General features: G+C 31.4%; 1 protein-coding gene across 1 annotated transcript; it reads right to left on the minus strand.

The window, feature by feature from the left end:
• Positions 1-1,480: 1,480 nt before the first annotated feature.
• Positions 1,481-20,796, minus strand: LOC134701478 (WD repeat-containing protein 26-like). The gene is made up of 14 exons (XM_063562631.1): positions 20,412-20,796; positions 17,874-17,973; positions 17,034-17,090; positions 16,195-16,331; positions 15,333-15,430; positions 14,222-14,378; positions 13,556-13,694; positions 9,904-10,044; positions 9,302-9,421; positions 7,924-8,069; positions 7,344-7,422; positions 6,074-6,203; positions 5,341-5,514; positions 1,481-4,723 (listed from the first exon to the last, which is right to left on the minus strand). The coding sequence occupies exons 1-14, from the start codon at positions 20,603-20,605 to the stop codon at positions 4,683-4,685; spliced, it is 1,713 nt and encodes a 570-aa protein (XP_063418701.1). The 5' UTR covers positions 20,606-20,796; the 3' UTR covers positions 1,481-4,682.
• Positions 20,797-21,081: the final 285 nt, after the last annotated feature.

Raw genomic sequence — 21,081 nt, forward strand, 5'->3', positions numbered from 1 at the left:
GTAATATCTCTGACAAAACGGTTGGTTCAAATTATATTAAATTTTTATATTTTTGTAAAAGTATTATAAAAAATCAAACGAGGCCAAATTAATTTTAGTGAAAGTGTTGGTAAATTGTGTGAATGTGTCTGTGGAGAGCAGATAATTTTTATGCCCCACCTACAATAGTATGTTCTTGGTCAAGGTAGTTTTTGATAAAGTTGAAGTCCAATCAACTTGACACTTAGTATACATGTGCCCTATGATATGATCTTTCTAATGTAAATGCCAAATTCCAGTTGTGACCCCAATTTTACGGTTCACTGAACATAGAAAATGATAGTGCAAGTTTCAGGTTAAAGTTTTTGGTCAAGGTAGTTTTTGATAAAGTAGAAGTCCAATAAACTTGAAACTTTGTATACATGTTCCCTTTGATAAGATCATTCTAATTTTAATGCCAAATTAGAGAATTTATTCCAATTTCATGGTCCACTTAACATAGAAAGTAATAGTGCGCGTGGGGCATCTGTGTACTGTGGACACATTCTTGTTACAAGCTGTAGTGAATCTGTTAAATAAACTATATTCACTCGTTCCTAACAAGAGCAAGAAGCTGTATTATTGTAATGTTAGACATCTTTGGTTCTTATAGCTCTTTTCAATTGGTTGTTTTATTCTATTAAACTACAGAAATAACTGTATGTAAGGAAACTTATATTTTTCTGAAGCAGACGTATGGTTTTTGAAAAACTTACAATTGCCTTGATTTCAGAAATTTCTTATGATGATGTCCAACAAAGACAACACACAAGAAAGAGTCGTCAATTCTTTGTACAACTACAAATTACTTTACTTTTTCAGAATATCTTGCATCAAGAAAAATCATACAAATTATCAAATAAACAAAACAAAAAAAATCACTCATATATAGACATGCTTGCATCTATATCTTTTCATATATTCTTCTATATTTACATTGCAAAAAAAAATACAAACAAAAACAAAATGTTGAAATCCTACATGCCAACGAACATAATCAAAAATTATCAAACTCAAATAACTTTCACAAATGAAGAAATGGTTAATAATCATTTCTATACTCTCTATACATGTGCTAAAATGCATGCATCAATGAATTTGTAAGAGCTTTTAAAACATGCATTAATTGATAAAAGCATTTTTGTGGGACAATATGTTTTTGACAACTTAATTTCTTCTCAAAATTACATTTTTTTCAAAATTTCATACATTGGGTACAACTATGTTGCAATATCACAAGTTATGAAATTTTGCTTCACATTAATTGTCACAAATCATTTTCAATGTCATACTACCGCAAAAGAGTTAGTATGGTCAGTCAGTATAAATGTGCTGACTATTACCTCCCCTGAAATTTCTGGTAATATCTAAATCTATGGGTTATTTAATTTTATTTCCCAAAAAATTCCAAAGAAAATTACTACCGAAATTATGAAAGCCAGTTATTATTATGGCAATGTTTTTCCTTTTATAAGTTATTCTGGGGCTATTTAATTTCACAATTTTCTTATTTAGTTGGTGATATTTAATAAGACATGATCTGAGTTTTACATATTCATGACCATTTATATTTGTGTTATTTAATATCGCGAAAGTCGCGAAAAATAAATGGCTCTGACACGAAAAATAAGTTGGTTTACAGTATTTTCCATGAATGACAACTTTGCAACAGTTCAGGTCAAGGTTACATCTAAGGTTACTGTAAGGCAAGGATAAGGACTTCAGTTAATGTAACTTTAATTGTATAGTGGTAGTAATGAAACAGCCCTATGTGGCAACGGATTGCCTATTAAAAGTTCAAAAGGGTAAAATAATTCAAACATAACATCTTCAAATACTGGATGTAAGTTATGTGGATAGAAGGATATATACATGTTACTGCAAGTTCAGAAAATTTTGCGATGTTTTTATCAAATTATAAAATTATGTAAACAAGTTGAAACCACATGAAAGCAACTATCAGGATATAGCTGATTTAACTATACTATTTGAAACTACTCTTATTTCATAAAATAATGCATGCATATATTATAGTGAATTCTTTTCATTGGAAAATATCCAGAATCTAATATATGTGATTGCAAAATGGGAAATGAATACTGAAAATGGAAAACCAATTTTAATTATTGAGAAGCTTATTCTGTCACATTTTTTGGCATTTAAAAAACGTCTCAATAGTTTCTGAATTTACATTATTAAACCTGAATTCTATAAATAAACAGTACCCATCAACCTATATATATATTCTCTTATTCATACTTTACATCTTGAGGCTAAGAAACTGTAGGTCATATTTGATATGATAAAATATAAATTATTTTAAAAGTCTATACACTTCTTTACATCTATTTCAATAACAAATCAGGCCTTTACCATATACCTTTCAGTAATTTAGTATTGTAATATCAATCTACATGAACAACTTTTTGCCAAAAATATATCAGAGTATGTTATTTCTAGATTTCACTTACTGTACATTCAGCTGGTTTAAAGATTTGGCACATTTTGTGGAGGAAGTAAATAACTTCAAATTTCGGGATTATTCTGAATGGTGGTCCTCAAATTTATAACCTGTGCATGTTAGGGTAGATATTCAATAAAAAAAAGTTTCTCACTTTCATAATATCAATAGAAATATAATCCTTTGATGATTTAAGACCTTTAAAGTTCAATAATTACATTAGATGTATGTTTCAATATATTACGTTATTCTGATTGACTAACTGCACATCACATGTTATTCCGTAAGCAATTGCATTACACAATAAAACTTATCATTCATGATGACACAAGGTCCACTAATAAAAAGCACAGGTAAATTAAATAAAAATTGATGTAAATCGTAACTTTATAGGGTTGTAAAAGCGTTGACCGTGCGCACATTCTTATAATGAAGCACTTCTGCGCTTCATACAAAATGTACTTCGATCAACGCTTTTACACCCCAATAAAGTTACAAAAAGAAGCATTCAATTCTAAAATGCAAAGCTACACTTTCAGAAAATAATGCGGTGAAATGTTGCATACATATAAATTTGAAAAGAATGATTTTACTATCTCTGGTTTTAATACAGGACATACACAGCAACAGTTCAAATAGGTTTCAATAACAAGTTGAGGGTGAACAATATTAAAAGTGAAGGTAAAAAATATTAAGATTGAAAGTATTAAACAATGTTAGAATTGAAAGTAAACAATATTAGAAACATAACATGAAAAAAATACATCTTTATCAAATTTTTAGTTTGAACATTTTTAACTTTAATGCAACTTTGTTGGAACAGTTTTAATACAGTGTAATTAATTAACACAAGAAAACACATGTCAAATTTGCATAATAACTAAATAGTATATTAGTATGTGAGGTCAATGTTGAAGTTCACATATTGAACTATCTTTTCTCAATTATAACAGAAGTCACTAATCAGCTGATAAATATTAAGACCTTATATTTCATATTCTAAAATATATCAGCAGTTATTTAGTAAATTGAAATATCACAATTATGACACTGTACTGTGAAGTCATTAATTTTTGTAGATACTGTAAACCAACTTATTTTCGCGGATACTTTATTTCGTGTTTTACCCTTTCTTGACCACTTCGAGGCTATTCAATTTTGCAATTTTCTGATTTACTTGATGAAGTTAAATAGTTAAAGATCCAAAGTTTACATATTCGAGATGATTTATATTCGCGTTATTTTTCTACTCGCGAAAGTCGCGAAACTAAATCATCATAATTTTGAGGATTGAAGACAATAAAAAGGAAATTAATGCAAAGCCTAAGTTCACAAAAGATTTGACATTAAATGGGGAACTACAAGAATCAAATATAAAGCTAAATTGATAAAGATAAGCTTTGCTAAAGTCAACACCATAGCTTTTGCAAGTTGTCAAAAATGGACAAAACTGACAAGTAATAGATTGAATACAAGATTGTTCCATACAACTTAGCTTAGAATGCGTTAATGTATTTGATATGTTTAGATGTTGAAATTGACAAGATTAATGTTGTTATTACCGGTATAGTTGATATATAATTATATATGACACAATTGATGTTGTTTTTACCGGTATAGTTGATATATAATTATATATGACACAATTGCTTTTTGTTCCTGGTGTAGATATTGAAAATGACACAATAAATTAGTTGTTGCTACTAGTGAAGTTTTTTACTTGACACAATTGATTTTTTGTTCCTGATGTAGATGTTGTAGATGACACAATTGATTAGTTGTTGCTACTAGTGAAGTTTTTTACTTGATACAATTAATTTGTTGTTCCTGGAGTAGATGTTGTAGATGACAGTTGATTTGATGTAGTTCCCAGTGTAGTTATTGTATATGACACAATTGATTTGATGCAGTTCCCAGTGTAGATAATGCTGATGACACAGTTGAGTTGTTGTTGTTCCTGATGTGGATGTTATAGATATTTTAGATGACACAATTGATTTGATGCAGTTCCCAGTGTAGATAATGTATATGACACAGTTGAGTTGTTGTTGTTCCTGATGTAGATGTTTTATAAGACACAATTGATTTGTTGTTTCTGGTGTAGATGTTCAATGACACAGTTGAGTTGTTGTTGTTCCTAAATGAGTTACGGCCGATGAGATCACAGAGGTAATTTGCTGCTAAAACTACAGATGATGTACTGTTATACAGGTGTACTTCTGCCTGATTCTTCACAGCCATTACCTGTAAATTATAAATATAAACATGATGACATGGAACATTGGTATACATTTGTGCTTTAAGTTCTAGAAATTTGCAAAAAAATAAAGGGGCCCTTAGCGAGTTATCATTTGGAGGCCAATTGTGTAAGAGCCTTGCGCATAGTCAAGATCATTTTAAAAACCATCCTCATCATCATTTGGAATGATAGTTGTAAAAAGACTATATGAAACTCCACAACAAAAGCCCCCTCCCCACCTTCCCCCGACCCCCCCAAAAAAATAATTAAAAATGTTTGCCTTTTATTTCATTTTGATTCTTCAGTCATTACAGAAAAAAGATTCATATGAATCTAAGAGTTTCCCACTTAAAAAGTTACATAATGGTGGGTCAGGATTTGTTTTTTATTACAATTTGGAAAATAGTGTGCTTTTACCATGTCAGATTCTGGTAATATATATAAAGCTTACAGAAACTTCCTCCATTTGAAATTTCAATGTGCTAAGTGAAAATGTTCAATGTATTTGTTATGAATTCCATTACATATTTTGATACAAAATCAGTTTGCAGTTACAACAACTGATACACTGGCGGAAATTTTTGAAGAAATTGTCATTACTATGCAACCAATTATTACTCACTGGTTTTAAGTTTATCCATGGGTCCCCAAATCCTTACAGTTCCATCATCTGAAGCACTAGCTAACATTCCTGGAAGTTTAGAATTCCAATGAACACAATTAACAGTTCGTGAATGTCCTTCTAATGCAGATATAGGCATCTCACGTCTTAAATGCCAAATGTAAACTTTATGATCTAAAAAATACAAATGCAAATTTATATAGGTTCAAATTACAAAATGAACATCTTTTATATTACAGCTTCTGCAGTTCCTGACAGCTTTATTTCCTAAATATAGCAGCAAAGTGTCAGAATTAGTAGATCATTTAGAAATAGAAAATAAGTTCTGTGATTTATTGATACATCCTGGACAGATGATAGATTGATAGTTGGTGCCAAGCTTCAAATATCATCTTTGGATTTAGGATTATATAAACTCATACTGTGAATTCAGTTGTTTTCATGGCTTTAGGAAAATTCGTGTCTTTCATGAAAATTTGATTTTTTAGGTTTTGCAACATGCAGCATACAAAACTATAGAAAATTTGTATTTCTTGAAAAGTTAAAATCGTTGTTTACTACATACTGGAAAAATGCAACTCCATTAATAATGATTCAACAGAAGTCAAATTTAACTTTTATCCTTAAATGATGTGATTTTTTTCAGAGCATACAATACTGCTACAAGTGGTCTGTCCAGATCAGACACTGAAATCATGACAGTGATTTTCATACTACAAGATAACCCACTTACCTTCACTTCCACTAGCTACAAAATCTTGGTTTAATCCTCCAAAGCAGGAATGTATTGTATAAAATCCTTGTGTCACTCCTTGGAATTTTCTTAATAAAAGTTTATCCTTAATATCCCATAAATGAACACCCTAAAATGATAATGTAATTTTTAAGTTTAAGAACTGACCAACTAATAATATGACATTATATAAGTTTATTTAGAAACTATGCACTCAACATGATGAAAGTACATAAGGACTGTCCTATATATGGATCTAAGAAAGGGCACTTTGAATTTTCAGCCATAGGTGGATGTTTTAATACAGTGAAAATGTAAAAGAAAATCTAATTCTGTAAAAGTGTCTGCCTTCACTGCATGTTTAAACGTAACAGCCCTAACCAATAGATATCCCTTAGCTGGCATTTTTTTTTTTTATCTCTAATATATAGTTATAAAACAAAATTAATATTATTGTAAATATTAAAAAATATTAATTATTACATTTAAACTTTATCTCATGTTTTTATACATGAATCACATATTTTTGGTTGAAATCTTAATTACTTTTCTTTGTAAAAAATATTGTTGAGATCCTTACTTTTCTTGCCTATATCAAGGACAAAATTTGAAAACTTTCGTTTACAATACACATATATATATCACTGTTAAAAGCAATAATATTCAACTTTTCAAAGTTAAACTCGAGTAACATATTTTTTTCTTTTTTCAAATTCAAAACGAGTCATGCAAGAAACACTTGAAAACGGAAAATCTTTACCTCTACTCTGAAAAGCTTAAAAGATATTTAAATCAAAATAAAAAGATACTAAAAATTAAGTATAGCAACTAAAAGGTTTACATATTAATATGATCATTGGAAACATTTCCTTTTCTGAAGTAATTAAAATAAGAGAGAAAAGGCAGTTTTAAACTTAAATGCTTATTCAAAAGTTTGAATTTGAAAATATTTATGAAAGGTTAACCTCCTTGTGGTTAAAGGTATATACACATGAATGAAAATCATGATTAAGATTAACTTTTGAAATTAAATATTATGCCAAACTTCACAATTTTAAAACTGTGAAGTGCATAAAATGTATGGCACACAGAATTAAGAACTATATTCATGCACTCTTTCCTTCTGATCTATAAGCACCATTTAAACTTAGTTTTCAGTAAAATATAAAGTGCATTAAATTTCCCAGCATTAAGTTTCAAAATAGCACTTAATTATGATAGCACAAAGGGTAAACAGTTTTTACAGTTACCATGTAGAGTTCTAACATACCTGGGTTGCTACATTTAACAGAGCTAGTCGTCCTGGTTCATTTAATGTGAAAGACATGATTGGCTGATCTTCTTGAATTCTGTAATTTAAAAAAAAACTAAGTTTACCTTTTTTAAATGAAAAAATATCATATCATACATGTCATATGAAAAAAGAAGAGTAACGAAATGAGAAGTTGCACTCCATGTTGTGCAAAGTTAAGATCACTATCTTTAGAAATAAAATCCTTGGAGATAAAGTATTTAAAGTTTAGTTGTATTTGTGGATTGGTAAATGGTCTAAATGAATCCACTCTTTAGTATTTGTAAATAAAAGGTCAATGAAAGAAAATTGGTTCATTGTTGGTTTATTGTTCTATTTTAAATGTTTTGTTTACTGTTATATCAAAAATGTGGTTTCACTCTTTTTCTGACATGTTATCTGAAATCTGTTCGTATGATTCTATGCTATTTCCACAGCTTTTGTTTAACACATACTGTGGTCCCAGTTTTCAGTGAAAACTTTTCACCATTATATAACATTGAAAAATACTTAACCAGGATGTATAAACTATCAATTATTACAAGAACAAACTGCTTACATATTAAAGTCTGTTAACTCATCAAAGTTATATCCCCTTATCCTATGGTGGGTATCAGCAGCTAATACATATTTCCCATCTACCTGGAACGCCATACTTTGTACACGTACACCCTCCCAGGAATCCATAATGTTCCCATCTAAATCCTGAAAAATATGAACAGGACAAAATTATTATTTTATACTATTAAAGGATCAAAATAGTTCTTTCTCCTGATATAAATACTCTAAATTCATTAAATTTTTGTGATGGTTTTTTTTGGACAAAAATTGTAAAGATTATTGAAAAATTTAAAACTTGCATTTCTTAATCTTGATAGCATTATTTGTTTGCAGTATATGTCCTTCAATATTTATCAGTATTGAATTTAAGTCCATTCTTTCAATCACCACAATAACTAGATACCATTGAGATGGGAGCCATCTCTGTGGGCCCCGCTGTCAATAACGTGGGGTAAATAAGTTGTATGGATAATCTGATATGAAGCAAGAACGGATGGACAGACAGACGGACTGACCTTTGACCTAGGATGCATACATTATGACACATTCTCTGGTGTTGGTTAATATATATGTTAAGTTGAAAATGTTTGTCAGGTATAAAGTATGAAATAATAACAGCTGTCCTCTTAAAATATAGTGTGGATCAAATTTGTTAGCGATGGACAGACCAACAGACAGACAGACCTTTGACCTAGGAAGTTGTACATACATCATGACACACCCTCTGGTGTTGGTTAAAATGGATGTCAAGTATAAAATTTGAAATCATAAAGGTTCTCAAGATATAGAGCGGACACGATCTTCACCACAGGACACAGGGTTGTCAACTGAAACCAAAGTTTTTTTACCTTGACCTTTGACCTAGGAAGTTGTACATACATCATGACACGCCCTCTGGTGGTGGTTAATAAACTTGTAAAGTATAAAGTATGAAATCATAATGGTTCTCTAGATATGGAGTGGACACAAAGTTAAAGTGTTATGGACGGACGGATGGACAGACTGATCACTGTAGGGCGACCCGCCTGAAGGTGGTGCCCTAATTAATGCATGCTTTTCTGAATTTAGGGTACACACTTCAGGAAAGCCAAATTTGTGCACCTGCATGAACAAGAAACCATAATGTTTTCTTTTTATTACTAATTAAAAAAAAACAAATAATGAACAGAACAGAAGCCTTATTGTGATCTCTTCTTAGAATCAATAGTATTTCCATTTTGTTGTAATTATCAAATAAATAAAAATACATCCCTAAAACTATTTGTTTATATCAGCCTTATAACAAATTCCTTAATCTGACACACAAGAAGAAATCCATATTTATCCTAAATTCTTGTAAGAGCTGTAGCATACAATGTTTTTAATATTAATCTTACACATTGATAAAACTGTCCTCTAATTCCACCAGTGACAAATTTTTTCCCATCGGCATGCCAAGCTGCAGTAGTTAAACTATCTTCTTGAGACTGACTCATTTTAAAGCGTAAAGTTCCAGTCTGAAATGTAATAAAAGGTACATCAAAAGTCTATTAATTAAATTATTTGTGTTACTAATTTTGTTTTAAACATTCCATACTTAAATTATTTTCTCTAATTTGTATGTAAACAATGAATCACATCATATTTTTTCTGTCCAAATTTTGATAAATGTATTTTTTACTTTCTTGATCCAGATCTGAGTATTATTTTAAACAATTATTCAACTGATGATTTTTTGTCATAAAACATTTTTACAATTCTCAAAATAAATTTCATTAAGAGATAAACTCTAAATATTGACTGTTTTTCAGAAAAATTGTCATTCCAGGTCTTCTCCAATCTGACAATAACCCTAATGCTAATGAGAGGTGTATAATGGCTCTGCAAATGTGTTCATATGCTGTCATATCCAGTAGGAATATGGACATTAAATCTGGTGTCCACTTTCTCTGCATCTTAACAAAATCCTTGAAAACTACCATTTCTGCAATTACAGTACCTCTATATTCCACATCCATAGATCTGAGCAGTCGTCAGGGCCACAAGCCACTATATGTGTACTATCAGGACTCCAGGCAATGAATGACACACCATAAGCATGATTCTCAAATGATCGTCTGTGTTTAAGTTCATAAGTGACCTGAAGAAAAGTAAATTCAAAATCTGTAACTGGTATTTATTTATAACCATACAAAAAAGTTTTAAGATGCATCAATAATACCTTACCATTGCATTAGGTTAAAAATTGTTCAAATGAAAAAAATGGTAATTTTAATTGGTTCACTTCTAATTGTAAAGGTCATGCGTCTAACACCACAACTGTTTAAATATCTAATCACTGTAGAGTCTGAAAGCAGATAACCAAGGCTGTTTTTAACTGATCCTGTCACAGAGATTCAGTTTTTGGAGGTTTCCCTCTACAGATACTCAGGGCTCATGCTACCAGGCGACTTGGGCGAAGAAGTCGCTTTCCCGACCGTCACTTTGCTTTCCCCAACCCCCAAAAGCGAAGACAAGTAGCCCTGTTGTTTACGATACTCGCTTTCAGTCGCTTCCGTCATCAGACATTTTCAATTTTTACCAAGTTGATGAAACATCAACTTTTTATTGGTAATTAAAGAAATTCAGACATAATCGATTCATTATCTTATGAAAAGAGGATGAAGCATTGATTTTGCAGTGTGTAGCAAGTTATTTAATAACCAGATGCTCCGCAGGGCGTAGCTTTATACGACCGCAGAGGTTGAACCCTGAACGGTTGGGGCAAGTATGGACACAACATTCAAGCTGGATTCCGCTCTAAATTTGGATTATGATTAAATAGTTGACACAGCATAGGTTTCTGACACAGAATGAATGTATTCAAATGAACTTAAAATTTTTGTTTTCTCTTAGAGCAATTCACTATGCTGTTGAATATTAATCCTCTCAAAAAAATGTTTGAAGAAATTTTCTTTTTATTTATGAAATTTCAAATGAGAAAAATTGAACCCAATTTTTTAATCACATCCCCCTTTCCCTTATTCCAAAACTAATTTCAATTAAAATATTCTAATGGAATTTGCAACAATTACTACTCATTTAAATACATCATAAAATATTAAGATGTAAAAAAACTGCTTGTTATCACTGAATGGTAAAGATTATTTAAATTTATCAGTTGGTAGTAAAAAGTGAATATACATTGTATATTGTATATAACAAAGATTTAAGTTGATTCTGGACAAAGAAAGATAACTCCAATTAAAAAAATTCTTGCAGATATTTCTTGCTTACTATATTGGACAAAGAAAGATAACTCTTAATTAAAAAAAATATTTGCTATTTCACAATATTGTGAAATTAGATATTTCTTGCCATTGCACAGTATAGACTTGCTATTGCACAATACTTAATATAATAATTTTAGATCCTGATTTGGACCAACTTGAAAACTGGGCCCATAATCAAAAATCAAAGTACATGTTTAGATTCAGCATATCAAAGAGGCCCAAGAATTTAATTTTTGTTAAAATCAAACTTAGTTTAATTTTGGACCCTTTGCACTTTAATTTAGACCAATTTTAAAACTGGACCAAAAATTAAGAATCTACATACACAGTTAGATTTGGCATATCAAAGAACCCCAATTATTCAATTTTTGATGAAATCAAACAATGTTTAATTTTGGACCTCGATTTGGGCCAACTTGAAAACTGGGCCAATAATCAAAAATCTAAGTACATTTTTAGATTCAGCATATCAAAGAACCCCAAGGTTTCAATTTTTGTTACAATCAAACTAAGTTTAATTTTGGACCCTTTGGACCTTAATGTAGACCAATTTGAAAACGGGACCAAAAATTAAGAATCTACATACACAGTTAGATTCGGCATATTAAAGAACCCCAATTATTCAATTTTGATGAAATCAAACAAAGTTTAATTTTGGACCCTTTGGGCCCCTTTTTCCTTAACTGTTGGGACCAAAACTCCCAAAATCAATACCAACCTTCCTTTTATAGTCATAAACCTTGTGTTTAAATTTCATAGATTTCTATTTACTTATACTAACGCTATGGTGCGAAAACCAAGAAAAATGCTTATTTGGGTCCCTTTTTGGCCCCTAATTCCTAAACTGTTGGGACCGAAACTCCCAAAATCAATACCAACCTTTCTTTTGTGGTCATAAACATTGTGTTTAAATTTCATTGATTTCTATTTACTTTAACTAAAGTTATTGTGCGAAAACCAAGAATAATGCTTATTTGGGCCCTTTTTTGGCCCCTAATTCCTAAACTGTTGAAACCAAAACTCCCAAAATCAATCCCAACCTTTCTTTTGTGGTCATAAACCTTGTGTCAAAATTTCATAGATTTCTATTAACTTAAACTAAAGTTATAGTGCGAAAACCAAGAAAATGCTTATTTGGGCCCTTTTTGGCCCCTAATTCCTAAAATGTTGGGACCAAAACTCCCAAAATCAATACCAGCCTTCCTTTTATGGTCATAAACCTTGTGTTAAAATTTCATAGATTTCTATTCACTTTTACTAAAGTTAGAGTGTGAAAACTAAAAGTATTCGGACGACGACGACGACGACGACGACACCGACGACGACGACGACGACGACGACGCCAACGTGATAGCAATATACGACGAAAATTTTTTCAAAATTTGCGGTCGTATAAAAATACAACTTTTTATCATTTCGTGCACTTCCGTCAAGTTCCGAAAGTTCCGGTGCTTGTTACTCAAAAACGTACATCAACCTAACTTTCGGCTGCAAAATAAGTTTGTTACTTCATTTAAACGTGATAACAGTTGCCTCCAGTAAATTTTCAATCCATTTATTGCATTAAAAACGTCATGATCCTTTCCAAATAACTTGTCAAACATCGTTATTTTTGTAAATTTTCTTGCAATCGTCCGCCATTGACCGATTTCTAAACTACGGATCGGAAACGGAACAGCTATGACTGAAATCCATATTTTTACAAAAATTACTACGGACGCACGGGTGGAACAGCTGACAGAAGAATATTGATCCCAAAAGGGAAAATTACGCATTCCACACGCATTAAAAGATTTTGGTTACATCTAAATAAACTCATCATTGCTTGGTGTATATCATTCCCTATAATTTAAATGGATTGTTGTAAACTATTGTAAAGTTGCTTAACTCTTAGACTATAACACTAATGTCAACAATTATGGCCCAGCTTACCTTTATATATCTTTTGATGAGAAACACTGAATTTCATACACAAGCTAGTTTTTAATTAAATTGTAATTGTTATTTTATAATTTCTTTACCTTTTTCCAAAAATAAATTTTTTTTTTTTTAGTGCTTGATATTTAGTTGGTAGTTTCACACAAGGCCCTTAGTAAAATTTAAACAACTTTTAATTTGAAATGTTACTTTAATTGAATATTCAGATAAAAATTGAACAATATAAAAAGAACATTATTTACAAATGAACGTTTATACTACAGTAAAATTCAAACATTGTAACGCACTGCACAAATGACCACTTCTCTTTCAAATCTCACCACTTCTCCCTATCAGTTTCAAAAAGAGAAGTCACTTCTCCCTATAATTCTGAAGTAGTGTGAGCCCTGGATACTCATATCTATTCATATTTATACTACTACTCATAAATGTATTTTTTACCATGTCTATCTCCCATATGATCAAGGATCCATCTTTTGATCCTGTTGCTAATTTGGTGCCATCTGGTGAGAAACGACAGAACCAAACTTCATCACAGTGGTCAGTTAGTATCTGTATTGTGGTGGACGGAAACTGTTCTCTGTAAATATATATTAATATAAAATGAAAAACATTGTTAATTATATATAACCATTTTTCAACATCAAACAGTCTATTTTAACCAATGCATATCATGCAAAAACACCAGATGTCTTTTTATAATTTGAATCAAAGTTTCTTGCAAATTAGTGAAAAACATTTTAGAGTTTCTGTCCCAAAATTGGAAAATCCCTCTTTTTCAATGAAAAAAAAAACAAAATAACTCAAAAAACTTAAAATCTGAAATTGTAAAAGAAGAGAGAGAGAGCTCATGTCAATAGGTTTTAATAAACAATTCACAAAAGTTTCATGCCAATTGGTTATAGCGTATTTGAACTTTTGTCAGGCATATTGAGGATGGATGGACAAACAGATGGACAGACAATGGTATACCATAATGCGCCTGAGTCAACTAATGTGATTGTTAGTTGTCATAAGAATTCAGAATACTTTCAACCAATTTTAGTCATTAATTTATTGTGAAAAGTAAGCCTTATTCCAAGAGATTCTACTATTAAAGACAATTACCTGCTACAAACATGGTCAATGAGCAATGATACAGCATCCAGATTGTTATCAATCTTGGTATTGTGATATGGACATTTATCTTTCTGTAGTTCTACAGCCTGGTTAAGTAACGTCAGCAGACGTCTAGGAGGCAACATAACTGTGGGTGGTAAGAAGGCTAAAAGAAAATTAAAAAGTATGTTTGTATTATTGTATAATTGAATTATGTCAAAATTGTGTTTGCTAGAATACTTGTTTATTTTAGTATTACGCTGGTAAATACTTCAAGTCTGTTTTAGGTTTTAATTCAATTTTCACATGAAAAATTAGAGTAAAATTGAATAATTGGATTATGGGAAAACTTCAGCAAACAATTAGGTCAGGACTGCATTGATTGGAAGTTTGAAGAATTTTATCATTATGATATAAACGAAAATAAATACACAAACTGAGGGTAGCAATATATCTGTTGAAAATGGAAATGATCTGAATGGAATTTTAGAGGAAAATATATTTTTTTTTTTTATTAACCAATAGCACAAAAAAAAAAATTATTATTTTCAAACAGAAACTTGCAGTCAGGAATATGACAGTAATTTTCCATTTGTTTGATGTGTTTGAGCTTTTGATTTTGCCATTTGATAAGGTTTAAATTTTGCTTGGAGTACAGCATTTTTGTTATTTTATTTTATGGACCAAGTTTTGTAACAAGCTGCTGTTTTGAGAATTGGTTTTTAAGTTAGGACATTCATCTATACCAAAATGAAAATTCAAATTCAGAGATTGCAATATATGATGTACAGTAGTTGTCATTTGTTTATGTAATATATACGTGTTTCTCGTTTCTCGTTTTGTTTATTTAGATTACACCATTGGTTTTCCCGTTTGAATGGTTTTACACTAGTAATTTTGGGGCCCTTTATAGCTTGTTGTTCGGTGTGAGCCAAGGCTCCGTGTTGAAGGCCGTACTTTAACCTATAATGGTTTACTTTTTAAATTGTTATTTGGATGGAGAGTTGTCTCATTGGCACTCACACTACATCTTCCTATATCTATTTTCATTTATAAACACTCTAAAAATGAAACCTAAGAAAGTTCTGTAGCTGTGACAACATGCACTGTTAATACTTACATTGTAACCTTTCTATTAATAAAGATCTAGAATCAACTCCTTTACCAGTCCAATTGGCAGTCTTACGTAAATCCTCAGCATTACAACACATCATATATCTGTTAAAAGATTTTAGGGGAGTAATTATTTAAAATACATTTCTTTATAAATAGTAAGTTACGGGAAAATAAGAAATAGCATATTAATTCAGGACGTAAAATCCCTATGGTACTAGTTAAAAATTCAGGGTTCTAACTAAAGCAAGTCTGGACTCATAAAAATCTGTCTGGACTCACCATTTTCAAAACTGGTGAGTTCACAGATGCATCAAGATTGAAATATTTTGTATAAACTGAGCACAGTTAAAACAATTATCATCATTTTATAGCAAAAGTTTAAATGTGGTCTGAATTTATTGTCATTTCATTGCTCTGGTAGGAAATAGAGACTAAAATATTACATAATATTGCAATAAAATATTTTCTTCTTGATGTTGGACTCATCATGGCTAAAAATGATGAGTACCTGGACCCACCTTCAAAAATCCTTAGCGAGAATCCTGAGTTTGAGAAGTGTTTCTTTATTGTATATTGTGCTATTGGTTTGCTGTCTTGTTGACCTGTACAGTCATATGTATTAATGACCATTCATGATCAGAAAAAGAGTGATACCATGTAAATTTCAGATAGTACAAGGATACTATCAAATACATGAAACCAAGATGAAACTATGATATACAAATCATCACATAAAATATTGTTTCTGTTTTTTTTATTGTTCATGCATATTTGTGTAGCTATCTCAGAGATGTATATACCAAGTACTTCATTTAATAACTATTAACAAAATGTGTCTAAAGATCAGGTCTAAGACAATAACTTACGAGCTAAGTTCATGAACTCTTTCTGTGTTGTATTTCATGGGGGTCAGTTCATGTCGGAGACAATGTAGAGCCTCCATCTCACGACCATCTTCTAGAAGCTCCAAATACTTTTGTTCAAGTATCATGAACTTCATTTTCTATTAATAAAAACGAAAATAAAATCATCATACATCAAATGTTTGTTACTAAATATGTTAAACTTAAACTGCTTTGCAATCAAACAGCATATACTAAAGCAGCCGAGCTATTTGAGCAGTTGACTTGTGGTGAATTTATGAGCATTTATTTAGTCACCGACTGTATAAAACCGAGAATGGAAATGGGGAATGTATCAAAGAGACAACAACCCGACCAAAGGAAAAACAACAGCGGAAGGTCACCAACAGGTCTTCAATGTAACGAGAAATTCCCGCACCCGGAGGTGTCCTTCAGCTGGCCCCTTAACAAATATATACTAGTTCAGTGATAATGAACGCCATACTAATTTCCAAATTGTACACAAGAAACTAAAATTAAAATAATACAAGACTAACAAAGACCAGAGGCTCCTGACTAGGGACAGGCGCAAAAATGCGGCGGGGTTGAACATGTATAGAATCTGTTTTGCTTAAATTATTTCAATAACTTTGCTTAGGATTAGAGATTCACAGAGTTTTCATATCATTCAACTTTAAACTCCTTAATGTACAGGCAAAAACTGTAAGAATTATCTTAAGCTTTAAAATATACTGTTTGAAGAAGCACTGAGATGTTTATAATGTTCACCAAAATGTACATGTATCTATACTCGAATAAGTGTTTTTGTACATGTTAATGTTTTACAAGTTGTATATACTTACAATAAGTCCATGTGAAGATTCTATCAGAGATTTCAAGTCCTCCAGGTCAGATTCAGCCTAAAATATTAAAACAATTTTAAAGCAACCTTCTTCACATAACAAATAGTTTTATTTTTTTATAGTAGGAATTAATGAGATAATATTCATTTAAATGCTTGTACTATATATTTATGTTATACAATGTACTTATAAATGACATGTGCGCATTCACAGTACTACAATCTGACAACACTTATATTTTGGCAATGCATAAGTTCATTTTTTTCTCTGACTGAAAATGATGTTGTAACACTAAATCGAATAAATGTTGGATGTGGACTAATTGATATTTTAGTCTCAGATGCGTAATTTTTTTTAGTTGTTAGTGGCTTCGAACTATATCTAGCTGCCAGTAACTGGGAGTACTGTCAGATCTTTACTTAGTGTCTTTTTTTTTTGTCCACATCTGGTCTGTTAGATGTTATTCTGCTTTGTATCTGTTGAGCCCTTTTCAACTGACTTTCATTGTTTGTATTTATGTTATACTACTGTCCCAGTTTAATCTCGAAAAATTCTAACTATATATGTGCCTGTTCCTAGTCAGTAGCCTGTAGTTCTGTGGTTGTTATTAGTTAATCACTGTCACATTGTTTTTAGTAAGTTGTGATGTAATAAATTATGCTGTTACGTTTTCTCAATCAAATTGTGTTTCATGTCTTTTTCATATCAAGCCTTTTATAGCGAACTATAGGGTACAGGTTTTTCTCACTGTTGGTTGTCTATAATTGTTCAAATCCACTTCATTTGCATTCTTTATATTCCCATCTGACACAGGTCATGTATGTTTAAAGTTGTACAAACCTTAATCCATTCACCATCCATGACATGTGACCGAAGTCTGGCAGCAGCTGGATGTTCTAACATACATCCTGATTCTTTTATCAATTGTTCAGCTGTTTGGCTAAAATGGAGTTTATAACATCAATTTATAATAGTTACTTGTACATGTAGGCAATCAGTAATTTTCAGTAATTACATTTTTATAAGGGTGTTTTACTGCATGTAAAAATAGGTCAGCAGTAAAACAAAAGTAAAATGAACATCTAAAACAAATAAATTTCTTCAACCTGTAAGAGTATTTTTAGGTCCAAGTCCAGTTTACTTAAGGAACATGATACAGTACAAAAAATAGGTTAGTAGAATTTTGATGGGCTATAACTTTCATTTTCAAATTTCTTCTGAAGCTTAAATTTTTTTTCTCCAGAAATAATAGCCTGCAGTTCTACAGGCACTACGATTAAAAGGTATAAGGTGGGGATTGTTTTTATAATAACAATCATAACTGACATCTATGTTCTGTTATGAGGGCTAACTCTTTTACATGCATACCGGAACAGGCAAAAGATACAAAATGTAGGGAAAAACTTATCAAATGTGTAACAATGTCTTGTAGAAATTGTGACATTAATTCTGAAATTTCTTGTTCTGAGAGAAACGCATTCTCAGCATATTTCATAACCCTCTTCCAACGTCACCTCTCGTGGTGAGTATGTTAAATTTGATGTATGCCTTTTTGTGATTCTTCGTTACATTTGTTGTTTTTATAGTGATATTAAGATGATAACACAATATTGACTGCTGTACCCCTATTTTTGACATTTTTACTCCTTGAGTATGTTTGTTTTGTTCATACATCGTTGACAATGTACATGTAATGGAATTTGATGCAACTGTCATACAAGTGAGAGGTTTAGCTAGCTATAAAACCAGGTTCAATCCACCATTTTCTACATTAGAAAATGCCTGTACCAAGTCAGGAATATGACAGTTGTTATCCATTCGTTTGATGTGTTTGGACTTTTGATTATAAATGCCTTTTGATTTTGGACTTTCCTTTTTGAATTTTCCTCGGAGTTTGGTATTTTTGTGTTTTTACTTTTTTCTCTCTAATTAAGGTTACCTAGGACAGTGGGTATAAGAATATGCATTGAACTTCAAACCCCCTGTCAAAATAATTGGATTAAATGTAAGTATTTAGTCACAAGACGTCAATCAAAAGATTCTCAAGTGCCCAAGTCAGAAGCCGATCCAGGTCTAAACTTCACTTTTAGAAAGAGGACTCCGCAATGAAGATTGAATTAACATTTACAAATGTAACAGAACTAGATATTTTCTGCAGGTGTAATTTAACATAAACACTTTATTTTTCACATCCTGTTATTCATGTTGTTGGGACCAGGCATTTGATTTCTAAAGGGGAAAATGTCAGGATTTTTCATGGATAGAAGATTCATCTAAACTTGTTGCTATGCAGGTTTATCTATCAGAGGTGGGTATATACACAGTCTTCACGATGAACTTTTAAATCTACAGGCCCAGAGCTCAATTTTTGAAATTTTTTAGTTAGATTCTGTTGGCCTGTAGATATGATTTTTACAGGCCCGAGAGCAATTTTACAAGCCTGGGCTGCCTATCAGCGTGAAGACTGTATACATGTGTAGGGGGCACAAGGTGCTGGCCCCTGTTAAGGCCCTTTGGTAGGAAAAATTTGGTAGATCATTTCAGGACCACTATAGCAGGACTGGAGATGAACTTTCTCCTATGGCAGTTGGTGGGAGCCCTTTTATGGAAATTTCTGTTTCCTCCCAGACAATAAAATACAAGTTGCCATATCTTACAAGAGGGTGGTAATGCCCTTTACCATCAAGCGTCAAACGGTAATTTTCGGCTACCATTAGTGTCAAATTGGTTAAAATTTTACTGAGATTAGTCAAAATATCAATATCATGATTCGTCAGATGTCTCAAATAAGTTAGTTACTATTATTTTTGGAAAAAACTAGCGTGATTCATCAATTTCAGCAGATTTATTTATCTTCTAAAAGAAAGTGTACATTTTATCATCGTGCACTAAAAATTACTGTTAACTTTACGTCATTTGGCAAGAACTTTTACCGTTACATGTCATCAAGGTACCCCCATTACTACCCTCTTACAGGATACACACAAAAATGTTTGGGGTTCCATAAACAGATTTGAAGATTAAAGTAAAAATTAAGCAAAATATAAACATAAATTTGTCTTTTGTAGTTATGTACACAATAGAATTCCAGCTTTCCTTTTATTAAATGATTTCAATTTTTAAAATTTTTATAATACAGAAATAAATATGACCTAAAAAATGATCCCCCAAAGAACCCCTTTTGGTAAAATAAATTACCAGTTGGTTATGCAAATTTACTTTCATCATTGATAAAAATATACACACACAAATTACTTATCATGTAATTAAATGTTACTTCTAATATTTCTGTGATTATTCCAAGACTTTGAATCTGAAGTTATTTTTATTTATCATTTGTTGAATAATCAAAACATTGACAACAAAATAAGTCCTTACTCCAATCCAAGTCCTCTCAGATGTTGAGCAATTAATCTAACAATGTCTTGGTCAGTTTGAGACATGGGTTTTGTTTGAGAAGGATTGTCGTTATGTTGTCCGTTTGATACTGTCAGACAAGCTCCGTTTTGTTGAGATGTCGATGCAGGTTCCCCACTTGTTCCATTGTGTTGTGGACAGCCGTTCGACTGCATATTCTCAGCAATTCGCTGTTTTTTACGCGGTGGGGGCGAAAATCCACCGTTTTCAGAGTCTGACGAGGATGCCAGTATTGTCTTTTAACCTATCTGTTCCTCGCAGAACCATATAGACTGTCAATAATACCATAAATTTACTAAGAATTAGAGCACCCAGTTCCTTTCTATTCCTAAGATTGTTTTGCTTCGTGACGTCACATTTTGAGGATGCCGGGAAGAGAAATTGTGTTTGCACCCCGCGAAAATTCAAAGCAGTGCTTGTGTTACTTTTGTAAAAAAAAGTAAATCTATAACAAAATGCAACGAACGAATTTAGAAATAAACCATTTGCTTTTCGTGACATATCTGAATAGAATATTTGTCAATTTAAAAGACTAATTTACAAATCAATAATAATTTTCAAATATAAAAAAGTAACTTTTTACTAGATTTTTTTTATTTCATAGGTGAACAAAATAGTTCTAACTCAGCAC

Source organism: Mytilus trossulus, unplaced genomic scaffold (genome assembly GCF_036588685.1).
Source record: "Mytilus trossulus isolate FHL-02 unplaced genomic scaffold, PNRI_Mtr1.1.1.hap1 h1tg000244l__unscaffolded, whole genome shotgun sequence".
In the NCBI taxonomy this organism is placed as follows: domain Eukaryota; kingdom Metazoa; phylum Mollusca; class Bivalvia; order Mytilida; family Mytilidae; genus Mytilus; species Mytilus trossulus.